This window comes from Serinus canaria, chromosome 4A (genome assembly GCF_022539315.1).
Source record: "Serinus canaria isolate serCan28SL12 chromosome 4A, serCan2020, whole genome shotgun sequence".
NCBI classification, from domain to species: domain Eukaryota; kingdom Metazoa; phylum Chordata; class Aves; order Passeriformes; family Fringillidae; genus Serinus; species Serinus canaria.
The window spans coordinates 7,058,920-7,075,579 of NC_066318.1; the positions used below are offsets into that span (position 1 = coordinate 7,058,920).

Below are 16,660 nucleotides of genomic sequence, written 5' to 3' on the forward strand. Positions count from 1 at the left end.
TTATTATTAACATTCTTAATGTTAACTTGAGGGTAGAATGACGGAATGTAATGTAGCCCTGGCTGTCTGACAGCTGTGGGAGCTCCCTGCAGGACTGTCCATGGCTGGAGCTCTGTCATCCTTCTTCAGCTATTCCTTGCCTTGGGAAGGAGTTGAAAAAGAATCTGGTTGCTTCTCTGAACTTTATCTGCTTGCACAGATCAGTTTATCTGGAGTCTTGGTGGTTTTGTGGTAGCTTGTAAATAAGGCATTGCACTCCATAGGTGTGTACTTTAGTGGTGATGTTTCTAGCAGAAGAATGCATGCAGCTGCAATTGCCAGCAAGTTGGAAAAGGCTAAGGGTGTAACAGTTTCCCTCATGTGAAACTCTGAAATGGGACGGGTGTGATGAGATACCAAGAAAAAAACATATTTTATTATGCCAAGAGCATGTCATTTCTACAGGAACATCATTTAACCAGTCAGTGTAAGTTGGGATGTTACCCCAACAAATGTGATACAAAATTCATGGAGCCCTGAGTTGTTTGCTTTTCACTTAATTTTTGTGAATTGTGTGCAAATCTGTATTTTTAAGGAGCAAGTTTGATAGGAAGATTGGTGCCAAAACACATCTGTTAGCAGCTTTTAATCTTCACGTTTGACAAAGCGTATAGATATGGACAAATTGTAATTTACATGATGAAACCGCAGGGTGATGGATTGCTGCACTGGTGTGGAACACCATGGAAAGGAAATAAATTTTACAAGATAAAAGGAAGGGACTGGAGTGCATTTACTTCTATCAGAAGCTTTTACAGGGTATGTGCACTGCAGCTACTACTACCTGGGCTCAAATCTACCAGAGTAAATCCCCTCCAGCAAATAAAGCTTTCTTTGGTACTCTGCGTTATTAGAAAGGAGATTACTTGGTTTTGAGGGTCATTCTAGAGTTCAGTTGAATGAACTTGAGTTGCTTTCCAAGGTAAACACAACCCCAGAACAAAGCATATCTGGGTTTACAGTTACATACAATGGCGTTTTAAGAGCTTGCACCTGGCGTGGCAGGGCCAACATTAAAAGCTTGTGAAGAATTGCCAGTGCAACATATGGCACACCCCACTGACAGAGCCAGAGCTGGTCTGGGCTGGGTACAGGCCCCGTGCCAGGGGTTAAGGTTCTCTTTGCAGTGATACTCAAGCAGTTAAGCATTTATCACTGGTGTAACGAGGTGTAATTGCTCATGTCTTCCCCACAACTCTCTCTCAGAGTGATCTGTTATGTGCCTTCCTGTTGCTTTTTAACACGATAAAGTGCCAGTTTTAGACTGATGAATTTGCCCATTGTCTTCCTCTTTACCTGCAAGTGTGTTGCACACTAACAGCTTCCCTGTGGGTTACATCCATCACTAGCAGGGCTCAGTTTGGCAGTCACTGCAGGCTGGGGTTTGTCTTTTCCATCACGCCTTTATGATCACCCTCTGCTCAGCTTTGTGCAGGACTCAAACCTATGCGGGGAAGGAAGCAAAACCTTGCTTGCTTTTAAAATCATCCCGTGTCTTTGCTCAAGGGACCTGATCCAAGTGACCATTGCATGTTACCTGCTGTGGAATGCAGGAAAGCAGCTTCAGTTTCCCCTGCATCTGCTGGGATTCGTAAAGATCTCCCCCTATGGAATATCAAAGCGGGGATGCTGCGGGGCTGCAGCCGCTCGGTGCTCGCGGGACGAGGTGGGAACCTAAGATGGGAAGGGGCCTCCTGGGTCACGGCTCTGCGGGTGGCTTTTTGCAGCATGCTGCCATGCAATCCCTTTCATAAAGCTGCAGCTTTCCACAACAGGGTTGGGGAATCCTCCTGCTCCTCATTCCACTTCAAACTGCTCTAGCACCTGGCTTGTGCTGTCAACATTTTCCTAATTTTTCTTCCCGAGGAGGATGCAGAGCACTCCTTTGGGGGCTAAAAGTGCTAGGATGGCCAGGATCAATTGATAAGCCTCTGGATTTAGCATGGAGGTCCTGTCACCCCCTGCTAAGTGACACAGGAATGGATTTTTATCAGAGAAACAACTAAACTACTAAACTTGAGCGCCCTTCAGAGCTCTTGTCTCTTGGTGCGAGATGTTTAGTTCCCCCTGCCACTTTTTTGTTGTGCAAGGACTGCACCATATGGATAGCAGATGATACCTTTACATTTGTCTGTTTCCAGTTTTCCAACTATAAATCATCTGATTTAGCTGGTTTCTGTTGCTTAAGCTCTTAGTATTTCATCCAGCTCTCCTTTAAAGCCATGCTGTCCCCATAGGGAGCCTTCTGCTGGGGCTCCTGCTCCCACTGTGCCTTCCAAATATATATATATATATATATATAATATAGAATGTATATGCTCTGGAGCATCTGAATCAGATTCCACAGCCACCACAAACAGCTTTCTACATGGGTTCTCCTTTTCCTTAGCCATACAGGCTCTTTGCGGACAAAAGAAGTGCTGTCTGATGAGCATTGCTGGCCAGACAAAATCCAGTGCTGAGCTACATCAGCTGCAGAAGACTGTCCTTCTGTCTCTCTAACCAGTTCACTTGCCTGCTGAAGAGAAACCATGGGTTTGAGTTGTCAGAAACACAGCAGATCTTTATCTGTAATCTCTTTCCATAAGAAAAGAGGGTTTAAAATTTTGCTGATGTTACTAACAAAGCCAGCTTGATTATGTGATGCTTTTCTTTTCTGGTTTATTTTTGTTAAAATCTGTTGCCTCCTAGTTTTGTGGGCTGTCAACAAGGTTTTGCACCAGCAGATTAGGCTTAGTTTCTCCATAGTCCTCGCACTGAGATGGGCAATAGTAAGGTCCTCAGCCTATGTGTGGTACCAGATCTTCCTCATGTATATTCATCTCCATTTAGTCCTTTTGTCCTCTCTGCTGTGAAGTCAGTCCCCAGACCTTCCAGCATGTGAAGGCCATCCACATCTCCAGCTGTTTGTGGAGAGGGACTTTGCTCTTTCTCAGGGATGTTGTGTGTCTCCTCCAGCACAGTCTTGGATCACAGCCTCTTTAGAGCACTTCCCTAAATGCCTGACAAGGAGTCTCAGGTGCATTGTTTAAAACACCATACACCACTTCTGTTTTGTCAGGGAGTCTGATTCCATCTTAATTTTTTATTTTCATATGTGACTAATTAACACTTAAACTTGCTCTTGAGGGAGCTTCTCTGTTCAGCACTTCAGATGGACCCACCATGTGGTCGGGATGGAGCTAATGCTCCTTGGACTGGCTGGATGGAATGGTTTCAATGAATGTTTTGAAGCTGGGCCAGAGGGTGAATCAAACATGAATGATCATGAGTCACTTTGGAAAACAGCCCTGTTGAGGGCTCAGGGGTGACGTGCCTGCTGCAGACAGCTCCACTCGCACACCCAGCGGCTGCACCGTGGCTTTGAGGGTCCTCCCGGCTTGTCCTCAGCTGCAGGGTTGTAGCTGCCACCTCCTTGGGGTGTGGGGAATGGTGTTACTGAGCGTGATGAGTGCTGAGTGTAAATGAACTCGGGTATCTGTCATGTAAATGCTGTGTTGAGGGACTTGAATGTGATATAAAGGAGCTGGTCTCTGTGCTGGAGAGCCCTGCTGGGCGATTGTCAGGAAGAGCCACAGCCCCGCTGAGGAGGAAGGCATGCTCCCAATGGGTTTGGTACAGGGATCGTGTCAGACATCCCATCTTGACATCCCGCATTTTCCTGAAAAATTCCAGCATCATCCTCAGCGTGTGTTTGCAGCAGGGCTCAGAGAGTGCAGCTTTTGACTTGGGTGCATTTTGCTGCCTTCCATGAGCTTGAATGCTGCCTGTCCCCTTGGAGTGCCTGTCCTTGCAGCCCTGGGAGGGGTCCCACATCATACAGGGTGTACTCATGGTGCAAATAATGTTTTGCAGAGTTGGGGGTGCCCCTGGAGTGGCAGATACAGCCAAGGAGGTGAGCCAGACCCCTTCATCTTTTCCCCAGATCTCTGGAGCATATAAGCAGGGACCAGAGAGCGATGCCTGACCCTGCTGCATCTCTTCTGCACAGCTCTGTCTCATGCACCTTGGGTAGATGTGTGGGGATTTTGCTTTAGTGACCAAGGACTAATTTTCTTGTCCTTTTTTCTTTCTCTCTCATAAAGGTGAACCCCACGCCGCAGGGAACGCGGGCGCTGCTGAAGATGATGTACTGCCCACACTGCCGAGGTCTGGTGTCAGTGAAGCCCTGCTACAACTACTGCTTTAACGTCATGAGAGGCTGCTTGGCCAACCAAGGGGACTTGGATGCCGAGTGGAATATCTTTATGGGTAAGGCAATATGGGATAAAACTGCCTGTAAGTCTGCACTGGTAGTGTGTTCCCCACCTGAATAGCATCGTGAGTGGCTGTGCTGAGCTGTAGCAGGTTTTTCAGGTATCTGTGATGGGTATCTTTTCCTTCCACACCTCTGAGTACAGCACACCTTTTGCTATTCACATTAACCTTCAAATAAAGGAGAGTGTTGTGCCAGTGACTTTTGTTGCAGCAAGCTTCAGGAGGATGGAAGTGGCGTGGGCTTGTAGGCTCAGAATGTTTCTTCTTGCTGGACCAAGCACGTGTGTGAGCTTGTTTTTCTATGCTACTTACACCTTGTTGTCACCATACAGCTGTCCTTCCTGAAGTCAGTTTTCTCCTTCAGCTGCCTAGGAGTCTCCTTGCCAGCCATGAAGAGCTTTGGGAAAAGCTGTAGGCCTGGATTTTACACTAAAAAATCGAATGGGACATGTCTGAATCTGTTTTTAAATAGCTCATTTGGTGCTTGGCCACCATCCTTTTGCCATGTCAGCAGGTCTTGTATGAAACTGTGCTAGTGCTTTTGCCATCCTCTTCCTCCTCTTTGTTATTTCTCTCCGTGCTTATACACAGTATCATTCAATACATTAAATTGAGACTGAAATGTTAAATTCTACCTTGGGTCAAGGCTCATCAGAATTGGCAGTGCATCACATTTTGGGGCACAGGCAATAGATAATGTTAAATGTTTTCATTTGTGCTGCTTTTCTAGGAGGTTTGATTTATCTGTGATCGAGCATCCTTTGGGAGCAGTCACTTCACTGTAGTTAATGTGTGGTGAAATGCACGTGTAAAGTATCTGCTGCTACTGAAATGGCTGTGGTACTCTTCCCATTCCACTCATGTTAAAAAAAAAGAGATTGTTAGAAAGAAAAGATTTTTGTTTCACTAAATTGCAAGATTAAAAAAAAAAGGAAATTGCTGCTAGCTGACATTTCAGGCTCCATTTATGTCTTAGAACTTGTTTTCCTCTGTTTTGTGCACTGGATTTTCACTTTGCTGCCCATGCCAACTGAATGTGTGCAGGGTGTTATTTTCAGAGGGCATTTTTTTGTGTGTGTATTCCATATAGGGAGCTAAATGTGACACTAAGTTGGGTTTCCAAGTCATTCTCTGGGAGGCTGACACCCCAGCCCCCCAGTCCTCTCAGCCGTCTTTCTCATGAGAATATTAAGTATTTCAACTACAATTGTTGCTGAAAAAGCTCAAAGCCAGGAGACTTGCAAACATCTAGTCCAAGTAGAAAAGAAGAATCCCATGAAAGGGAAGGGCATAATGCCAGAAAACAGACAAAAGCACAAGCAGCTAATTGCTGTAGGTGGTATGCAGCTAAAAACGAACCTCGGGGGAAGCCGGCGAGCCCTGTCACACGAGTCTGATCAGGGACTGCATACAATAATTAAGATTATTAAACAAGACAAAATAAATACATGTGATTCCAGGTTGGAAGCAAAGCTTTCTTCCTGCAGTGCTTCCTCCCCAAAGGGCTTCTTGCCCACTCATTACTTAAGTGTGGTATTAAGCTTTGTTAGATTTATTGGCAGTATTTGCTTGGTTCTTGCATTCTTGGTTGATGGTTGCAGTGGAGTTCAGACACAGAAAACTTAAGTTGTGCTTTCTTTAAACAAATTAATAAGTGAACAGCTGCTAGTTATGTTCCAGACTTTGGTTTCTCTCTCAGTTAGCTACTTGAGACAAATTAAATTAAATATATCTCCTGTTTAGGGCAGGGCATATGCCACAAATATCTTGTGTATGTGTTTAAAGGTTTCAATCATTAAAGAAATAACACCCCAAAAAATTTCCCCCAGACCACCTCACAAAATCCTAAAATCCCACTTCCATGGGCTCAATGAGATTTTGCATTGTGGGTTTAAGTGCCAAGTTACAGCAATGATTTATTGCGAGTCAAAAGCAGATTTTGAACCTATCAAATCAATTTAAAAATAGTTAAATCAGAGAACTTGTAGCAAGTGCTGCAAGTCTATATGAATGTGGGTGCATGTGAAATACGCATTTGTGTGTGCTTGTGGGTCTATAAGTAAGTCAATTATGTAAAGCTGGGATGTAAAGTTTGTAGGTTTTTTGAGACAAGAAGACTTTGTAATTCCTTATTTCTCCAAAGTACCATTTAAAGCTGAGGAGTATGAAATAATGACCGAATTGTACTCTTTTCTCCCCTTTAACTATCTAAATTATTTCTCCCTCTATTCCTGACACAATTGTACACCAATTAGACAGGGGTATACTTTGTTTCAAACAGGCTGTTGGGGGGTTGGAGCCTTCCTGAATGAACAGTGTTAATCTCCAGTGCCTTTTCATGATTTTTTTTTCTCCACAAAGGTTTACTCTGCTCAAAGATGTCGAATTCAGGCTCCATATACATATCTGGAGTACTACTTTGTGTGCAAAGAATTTTCCCCCCACCCCGCTTAAAAAAAAAAAAAAGATTGTTGTTAATGAATGGTCAAGGTCTTCCCCCTCCTTCCTTCCCCTTTTAAATCAGATCTTGGGGTTAAGACTGAAAACTGCCTTTTGTTCTTCAAGTCAGACAGTGAGGCTGAAGATGTGGGTTTCTGATTATTGGTGGCACAATGAGAAAGAATTGCTTTCCTTCATGAGAGCGAGGTGCTTTGTTGCCAAGGATTGTCTCAATGCCAGTAGCAAGGACAAATGTATGCAAGAGGAAAAGGGTCTTTAAGGGATGGTGCTAGATGGTATGTCTTGGTTGGCTTTTTTTTTTTACCTAAATCCACCTCTATCTCCCCATCACAGGGAGGAGAGACAGTCTTTGTCATGCTGTGTGTTTGTAATACATGGCTGGGATAGATTTTTCACTCTGACAGAGTTGGAGATTTTGGTGAAGCAAAGCTGAGCCATCTCACCACGGCTTATAAATATCATTTACTTTGCACAAGAGCTGGGGCAAATAATTGTTATTTGTAATCAACCCCTCTCTGCTCCCCCTAAAGGAAAATCTTTTTCTGGGAGCTGAGTTGCTCAGAAGGTTGGCTCCTGGAGCTGGGGCAGGAGCCTCCCCTCCTGCGGGCAGCAGTGCTGGCGGCGCCCTGAACCTCAGCCAGCCTTGGCAACGTCAGACAGGGCTACCAGAGGGAACCACTGCTGGCCACCACTGCTCTGGGGACACCAGCCAGCTCCTCTTGGGAGGTAAAAGTTTGCAGGATGCCTCCAAAATCAAAACTGTGGATGATGCAGAGCCCCCCCACCCTCAGCCCTTGCTCCTCCCCACCCCTTTCTAATGAAAGTTTATTTCGTTTAGTGTTCCTTGCCATTATCAATCCCAACTCCAATTACTACTTTCCTTATCTTTTCTCGCCAGCTTTGGCAGCTCTGCTGGAGGCCGAATGCATTTTCTCTATGGGCAGTCAAATCAGAGGCTGCATTCCTGGGCTGTGATACATGGAACGCCATGGTACCCCTGCTAACAAAGGACCCAATTCGCTCTACATTCCCATGGTCTTGTGGATGGCCTGCCCGGCTCAAAGTTTACAAAGATGCCAAACAGCTAGAAGAATTGGGGTTTATGTTTCCTTTCAGTCTTTCACAAACACTTTATTGATCTGTGGCCTTTCCTGGCCACTCAGAGAATTAAGTAGTTACAAAATTGAATGATTTTTCTTTTCTTTTTTTTTTTTTAAAAAAAAACAACCCTGTGCATTTGGTGTGTTTTATTATCTGTCTACTCATAATATTTTTATTTGAAATGAGCGGCTTCCTGCACACTGCACCGGGATGTTCTTTATGCGCGTGAAAAACCCCAAAAGCTTTGACAATGATGAACACATTTAAGTTGTGCTCCACTTGTTTACAAAAGTCTCCATTTGGTAGCACATCAAAAGCATTTTTCTCTCTGGCACAATGGTATATTCATGCTAGCAGTCATTACTCAGAGATTTGAAGCATCACTTTATTGGAGCCCACCACAATACAGTCTAAGACTCTTTGTTTCATTTGTTATTACCGTCTCCTTTTTTAGCTTTGTTTTTTCTTTTTTTTTTCCTTTTTTTTTTTTTTTTTTTTTTTTTTTTTTAATGCATTTAGTTCAGACCTGTTTGTAGTCCCTGATGGTGAAATTCCAGCCATGCCCTGCAAGAGCTCTGTCATTGATGCTGGTGGAGTGTGCCTGCAGAGTGAGGGCCTTTCCTGGGGCCACCAGCTCCTCTGGAGCTCACTCCCTAAACACCCACACCTTGGTGGAGATGAGTGAGAGGGGGTTAATTGAATGATAGTCCTTTAACTAACACTCAGCAAATCTTTGGAATATTGAGTTTTCTTTAAAAAGTGGATTTACAGGCTCGGAAGGCACCTGCAATTCATGTTGGGGGCTATGGTGTTGGATTATTATTATAATGTGTTGTGTTGTTTTTAATAATAATGATAATAACTTTACATACTCAAATAGCTTTGTTCTATATTTTTCATAATTTGTGGGTTTTTTAATGTAGTTTATTTTACATGACTTGGGCACTCAGGCAGAGCTATTACTAAATTGTTCAGTGTGTAGTTTCTTTATAGGGATTTAACAGATAGCCAGAGCCTGCAGAAGTTTTCTGTTTGTGCAAAGTACCTTCTGCACTTAGGAGGAGGATGAATGTCATGAGAAAGATGAATAGACGGAGTGTAAAACGCCCATTTCTTATTGATGGAAGGGACCAGGCATGTCTTAGGAGTAGGGGCTGTTCTGTCCTTGTCACTCAGGCTAGGAAAAACTGAGGAATTACATGCAACTGGAAAAAGATGAGTTTGTGGCAGAGCATTATGAAGTGATGCAGGAGAGGAGACCAGCAAATGCTTTGGGGTTGAGGGACTGCAGTGAAAACTAACAGTAAATTAAGGTTGTGATGGGTGAGAAGAGACAAGAGCTTAGTGCCAGGTGTATTCCTGGAGGCACCTTGTAGGGGAGAACCAGAGAGAGGGCTCAAATGCAGTGCAGGGTGAAAGCCTTAATGCCTGTAATAATTTCCCAGAGGAAGTAGTGGATGGTCCAGTAGCTGCTGTGTTTAATGATGCATTTGATGAGGACATGCATGTCGGCACAGGAGGAGTGACCTGGTGTTGGCTGAGAGACTTTCCATCTCCCCTTGCTTAGAGATGTGCCAAATACTTCATGAGTGCACAGCATTCACCCTGCTCTCACAAAGACTCTCTCCCTTGTGCAAATTGTCCATGTGGTGCTAGGAATTGCTCCCTTGGCTTCTCCAGACAGGAAAAAGCCTGTAGCTCTCCATAAGGGAAAGATGGTATCAAAGATTATCCTGGACCCTTGCATGTTGGTGCCTTGTGCTCAAGACCAGCATGAGGAAGCTGATGGCTTTGAAAGCAGTCTTGAAAAACAAATGACACAAGGCAACCTTTAATAAATGAGCATGGAAAGGAGAGTGTTAGTAATGCTTGTTCTGATGGGAGGAGCTGATTACAGACTGCTGTTGGCAGGCTGTGATGGCTTTTGATGTACATGAGCCTGTGGTTTGGTGCTGGCAGCCTCTAAGTGCCTGGTGAAGGTGTAGGCTCTGGGAACTGAGCAAAATGTTTCCTGGAGATGTGTGCTGGTCAGAGGTGACACTGCAATGGTTAATGTCCATGTGCTCAAAAAAAACCCTGTTATCCTTCTTAACTCTTATTCCTGAAGCTCCTCCATTAAAAGCCTTTGTTTTTCTCTCTGTATGGTAGATCCTCCTCCATTACAAACCTTTGGTTTTCTCTCTCTTTGTTAGATTCAATGCTGCTGGTAGCAGAGAGGCTGGAGGGACCTTTCAACATTGAGTCTGTCATGGACCCCATTGATGTGAAAATTTCAGATGCGATCATGAACATGCAGGAGAACAGCATGCAGGTGTCTCAGAAGGTAAATGGGCCAAGAGCACCCTTGGGATTTTTTTTATTTAATGTGTTTTATTTCCCTATTTTTGTCAATATGTTTTTTTTCTTAAATGCCCTTTCAAGTATATATAAAGCTAATGTATTATTTTGGGTGGGGGCTGCTTTGGAGCCTGGGAAAGGGAGGCTCTTGTGACCTCTTACTTCATAAAATCCTTTCCTTCTCTCACACAGGTTTTCCAGGGATGTGGCCAGCCAAAAACACTTGCTCAAGGCCGGACTGCTCGCTCTGTCTCTGAAGGTGGTTTCACTGCTCGTTTCAGACCTTACAACCCAGAGGAGCGACCCACAACAGCTGCTGGCACAAGCCTGGACCGACTGGTGAGTGCCTGCTCCTGCTGGTGCCACACTGGTGCTCCATACTCGGGTACCACCCTGTATAATTCACCATTTTTAATTTATAGGCTTTCTTAATATTCCTTGGCTGTCTTAAAACTCTCTAAGGGGTGTAATCTGCCCATAGCTCTAGACATTAATTACCTCAGCGCTTCTATGTCAGAGAACTGCCTGTGTTAAAAGCTTGGCTTATGAATAATATGTGTTTGAGGAGCAGTGTTTAATTTTGTATTAAAAAAGTAAATCAACCATCAAAACTCACAGCCTGAAGATCTGGCCTGTACATGTCTGTTGTGATGAAAAAAACCTTCTCAACTTTGCTTTTACTGAGTGTTTGGTATTCTGGATTATGTCTTGTGTTCCTTTTTTTATTTAATTTAATAGGTTACTGATGTGAAAGAGAAGCTGAAACAAGCCAAAAAATTTTGGTCATCTCTCCCTGGCAACATTTGCAATGATGAAAAGATGTCTGTAGGCACTGTCAATGAGAATGAGTGCTGGAATGGAAGCGCCAAGAGCAGGTTTGGTGATGCTGCTGCCCTGGTTAACCCTTTCCCTCTCACCCCAGACTTTCCCTGTGTCCTGATCCCTTTCCCTGAGCCCTTTTCTCCTACAGGAGTGATCCCAGCTCGCCCAAGACAGGCTGCTGCCATTACCCCTTTTGTTTTTGTAGATGGGAGAGCTGGAATGTAGCACCAAAGTGTTGTCCAGGCTCTACATGGGGGTTTCTTTTAGAGGAGGGAGCAGAGTGTGGATACCCAAATAGGTCATTTCTCCTTGGACTTAAGCCCCTTACTAGTTGTTCATGGAACTGGGGAGATCTGTACAAAATCCTGTATCCCAGGCACAGAGCTTGTGTTGTCTGACTGTGCTGTTGCCCCAGTGCCCCCAGTTGGTGTTTCCACCAGGAACTGGTTTTTTTTTTTGTTGAGCAAGGGCAGGGGTGATGGAGGGTGGAGACCTTCTCCAGTGCTGAGGTCAGTGGCACAAGGGGGCCAGTGGTTTCATTCACACTTTCTATGGAAAAAAGAGTTACAAAACTCTTTTTTTTGCTTGTAAGGAAGAAATTGCCAACACATGAGTAAGCCAGAGTTTTTCTGTCATATGGTTTATGTAACTGTTTAACTTTTATTTTGGAAATAAAAGTTTCTCTTTTTTTTTTTTTTTTTTTTTCTGTTTGCTTACTGAGGAAATAAGCTCAATCCAAGATGTTTCATTTAAAAAAAAAGGCAAAAAAGAAAAAAGCAGTTGTCTGGGGTTTTCCAGCAGTTTTTCTAAGTAAAAGCAGGTTCTGCCCTTAATAGTTTTGGGACACAACACTAAGCCAGACCTCATAACTTTTACACTGTTTTGTGTGTGCCTAAAACTCTGCCATACTTTGCTAGGGCAGTGTTTTGGGTGTATGTGACAAGAAGTGGCTCTGCCTCCTGAAATCTTGTTTATTAGCAGCTTCTAGGGGCTTTTCATAGCAGATACCCCCAGTGTGTGCAGGGGCACCAGTATCAAGGGGAGATGGAGACTTGGCAGCACTTGGCAAGGAGACAGGGCAGGCTGGATATCCTCTTGGGTTGGGCAAGATAATTTGCTTTACTATTTTCTCAATGACTCCAATAAGGTAGAAGTTTGGTAGTCTTCCACACTTTGGTCTCAGACTTCTTTGAAACATAAAATATTGATCACAAATAATAACAAAACTGTCACCACCAATTATCATTGTCATTGTCACTCCCATATGTAGGACAGGGTTTGAGTGTGCTTTTCAGAGTATGATAACATCCTGGTGTCCAGGATCAGTAGACTCTGCTAAAGGCTTTTCTCTCTCTCTCTTGTGATCCTGATGTTGGCATCATAACTAAGAAAAGTAATGTTTTCTTCTGTTAAACTGATCTTTCTAGCAAGTTAGGTAATTGGAGGAAAGGGGAATGTGTCCTATCCCTGCTGTATAAGATGACACTCCAAATACCTGTGTCAGGAAATGTATTCTGTTGGGTTTTGTTGCTCAGCCTCTCTTTTAAACCGGGAGGCTGTACATGTGTTCAGACCTGTACATGCATGTACACCTTCTGGAGCTGAGCATCTTGTCTCTCCCCTTCTCTGATGTATGGCCTGCAGAATCTCATCCTCAGCATCACAGATGTTTCTCCTGCTGGAGGTATTAGGGAAATTGCATCTCATGTCTGTGTGGTGAGAAGCACACATTTAATATCCCAGCTTGATGGTTAAGGTCCATTACTAAAGTCAGAATGACACTGCTACCTCCAACAGTTACTATAGGTTTCTGTGGGATAACCATGGTCTCAAAGGTTGTGTTCCCAAAAGTGTCATCTAACTGGCATCAAGGCATCTCAGCACCTTGTATTGCTCTGCAGCCTGCAGCGAGCTGATTGATGCTGTTGAAAGCCATTATTAATATAAACCCCAGAACTTCCTTTCCTTTTCAAGTTGGAGAGAAAATTGTCATTCCCCTGCCCATGTGGCATAGTGTAAATGAAAACAGTGCGTCATTCCACATGCTGCAGAGATTGCAGGGAAGGGAGATGGGTTTAGAAGGGCTGTGTGAGGTGTAGCATGTGGAAGGATGCTGTTGCGCTCAGAATGTCACCCAGACTGAAAGCAGAGATGGCATTGGCAGTGGAACACATTGGCAGTGTTCCCATGGTGTCATCGGGATCCTCCCGAGCTGCAGCTCTGGTACCAGCAGGAATGGTTTCTTTTCAGGTACGACTTTGCAGTGACTGGAAATGGTTTAGCAAGTCAAGTGAATAACCCAGAGGTTGAAGTGGACATTACCAAGCCAGACATGGTGATTCGCCGGCAAATCATGGCTCTGCGGGTGATGACCAACAAGCTGAAGAATGCCTACAGTGGGAACGACGTCGACTTCATTGACATAAGTATGTTTGCTGTTGTTTGCCTTTTGCTTTTTCTTTTTTCCCTTTTAATTGGATTTCATGCTAACACGGGTAGCTGGTTAAGCTTCAGCTGTGGGTAAGCGTGTTAGTGAGGAGGGTGGGAACCGGCCTCTCCGACAGGCTGTGTGAGGAGGGGTGTTCCCACAAAGCCATAGAATGGTTTGGGTAAGAAGGGACCTTTAAAGGTCATCATTGCATCACCCTGCAATGAGCTGGGACATCATCTACTGCATCAGGCTGCTCAGAGCCCCATCCAACCAGCCTGACCTTGAGTCTTTCCAGAGATGGGGAACCTACCACCTCTCTCCAAGCAGCCTGTGCCATCATAAAACCATTTGTTCCTCATATCAAATCTAAATCTACTTTCTTTTAGTTTAAAACTATTACCCCTTGTCTTAATGCAACAATCCCAGCTCTCTCAGTCTCTCCTCATAAAAAAGGTGTTCCAGCGTCTGAGTATTTCTGTGTCCTCCTCAGGACTCCCTCCAGCAGACCCTTCCTGTGCTGGGGGCCCCAGAGCTGGATGCAGAACTCCATGTGGGGTGTCATGAGTGGAGTAAAGGGGGTGAATCCCCTCCCTCGACCTGCTGCTCACAGTGCTCTGGGTGCAGCCCAGGATGTGGTTGGCTTTCTGGGCTGCACCCATCGCCCAGACATGATGACTGCACCCAGAAATCACATTAACCAGGGGAGGGACCCACGCTTACCTCTCATAAGCACCAGAACAGCCACACTCTTTCCTTTTGCCCCTGCTGCCTGGTGCATGCAGCAGAGGAGCACAGCAGGTGTGTTTGTTTCCCCAGGTGAGGAGAGCAGCGGGGAGGAGAGCGGCAGCGGCTGTGAGCTCCAGCAGTGCTCCCCAGAGTTCGAGTTCAACGCCACCGAGGTCACCGGCAGCTCCAACAAGAGCGACAAGACCGTGAACACTTCTGCTGCTGCCACCAGAAGCGGTCTATCACAAGCAGCCTTGCTCCTTAGCATTTTGTTCTTGGCCATGCAAAGACAATGGAGATAATTGTGCAGCATAGGGGGAGGGGAAAAGACTTTTATTATCAAAGGTAGAAGGCACCTGCTTTCACTTTTATACCATCTAGAGACTTTGCTTTTTAAGTTAATGGACAACAGTGTACAGTTTTTACTATGTTGCCACTGGTTTTAAGATACTGATTTATTTTTGTTTCCCTTGCTATCCTGGGAATAACAGGAATGGGAAGAACCAGTCTATCCCGTTCACCAAGAGTCCATGTTAGAGGTGGATAACAAAAATGTATATACAAGCCTGTAGTTAGCTCTGCATTTGTGTCTTTATCACTTCCTTTTTTTTTTTTTTTTCTTTTACTGTATTTCTTACGAAAACAAAAACCCCAGGGTCTTCTCTTGGCCTGTAACAAGTATGTGTTTCTGAAATGAGAAATATCTGTACAGAAGCAGGTTTTATTTATCATGTTATCTTATGAGGAAAAAATAATTGCCCAACAAGCAGAAAATGTTTCATGTAGTTAACTTCCCATTTATCCACATTATGTTAGTTACCTTATCTGGAGAGAAGTGGAAGTCATTTGTCTTTATTATGCAGTAAAACAGAAGGTGAAGGCAGAACTGGTCATCGTGCCAAGGGCCTCGTTTGCTTAGGGCATCCATGCCAGGAGCAGGTTGTGCTTGCTTTACAGGAGGTTTGGTTAAATTGGAAGGGACTACAGAGAATTCCCATTCTGCAGACGCTGAGAAGAGTTGTCCTTTGTTCCCCGGGATCCTTGCAATCAGCTGTAACTCCTGTGGGTCAGTTCCCAACGTGCATCCCCCGTGGGAATGAGGCATTAAACTTGTTCAGTTGGAAACAACTTGTGGTCTCACAGCTCCAAATGCCAACATGTGTCTGGTCTGCACGTCTGTTAGCTGAATGCTGGATTGATTTTTTAACACTCTCAGTGCTGGTTCTAAGGACTCCTCTGTGGGAGGGCAGGTGGGGAGGGGTTGGGTTTGTTTTTGCAAGAGTTTTGTTTCCTCTCTGATGGGGGCAAAAGAGAAGGAGCAGGCACTGTTGCAGGTACATGGAAGCAGCAGCTGGCAAGGCTGAAGATGCCTCATTTTGGGTGTGTTTGGTCTTCTGGGATCTGATACCCAGCACCTGTAGCTTTTCAACACTACCTGAGACACCTTCCTCTCTCTACCTGTGATGTTGGAGTTGGAACAATGTTGTGGTGAACAGCAACTCATGAATAAAAGAAATGTATATTTTTAAGAAAAGAGATGAAATAGTTTTTAAAAGAGTTTAGCAAAAGCAGCATCTTTGGAAAGACTCAAAATTATTCTGCACGTCTTTTCCTGCTTTGGATAGCCTTTAGGTCTGGCTGGATGCCTGGATCTGGGCAGGAGAGCAATTCTGAGAGAAAAGGTTTGCTGTATTCCACCCCTGTGTCGTAAAGGATAATTTTCTATTTTTATATTGAAGCATTAATTACTTGTTAGCTCAGGGTCAGCATTATACTCAACTTTATTTTCACACCAAATTTCTGCAAAGCTATAAAGACAGAGTATTCTTGGCTGGTATAAATAATCCTGGAGGCTTAATTTTACTAGAAGTAGCCAGTTATTTATTAAAACATGATGTTAGTACAGTTAGGGATATTCTGGTTAGATTATTTTTCTTTAGAAAATAAATCATGGAACCATAAAATTGAAAAAATTATAAATTTATGTGTGGGAAAAAATGGATTGTAAATAGCTAAGTTGCCTTGCGAGGAATTGGAAAATGTGCTGATACTTAGAAACTACCTCAGTTCTGAGGAATTTCCTTTCTAGCTTTGAGTGCTATTGCTTTTACTTGGTAGAAGTGAATCTGGTCTCCAATATGTAGCTGAAAGAGTTATCCCTATAGACCTTGTTAGATTGTTTTTAATTTAGAGGGTTGAACTACATCCAGCTGTTTTCTTTCAGCAAAGTTTCCTAACAAAGAGAATTTCTGAATTAAATATTGCTGATGGTTTCCATGACTTTTCCTGATTTGTTTGGTTTCATGGCATTTTCTGATTGCCCTTTAATTATTTAAATGGTTCTAGCCATTTGAATTTTAATCCCGAAATAAACAAACCTTAGATGCACTACCATTGTAAATATATCGCAGTAGGGTCTGACTGGATAACCCTTCTGGCTCATACCCAGCTGGCAGGCCAGCAGAGTTAAATGAAGAAAAAAAGAAA

At 43.9% G+C, this 16,660-nt stretch overlaps 1 protein-coding gene across 1 annotated transcript in view; it reads left to right on the forward strand.

The window, feature by feature from the left end:
- Window positions 1-16,453, forward strand: part of GPC4 (glypican 4) — a 68,024-nt gene extending 51,571 nt beyond the window's left edge. Inside the window, exons 4-9 of the mRNA XM_050974605.1 lie at window positions 4,125-4,290; window positions 10,050-10,180; window positions 10,387-10,533; window positions 10,933-11,069; window positions 13,267-13,442; window positions 14,264-16,453. Of these exons, the coding sequence (XP_050830562.1) occupies window positions 4,125-4,290; window positions 10,050-10,180; window positions 10,387-10,533; window positions 10,933-11,069; window positions 13,267-13,442; window positions 14,264-14,475 (969 nt within the window). The 3' untranslated portion in view covers window positions 14,476-16,453. The remainder of the gene's footprint in view (window positions 1-4,124; window positions 4,291-10,049; window positions 10,181-10,386; window positions 10,534-10,932; window positions 11,070-13,266; window positions 13,443-14,263) is intronic.
- Window positions 16,454-16,660: the final 207 nt, after the last annotated feature.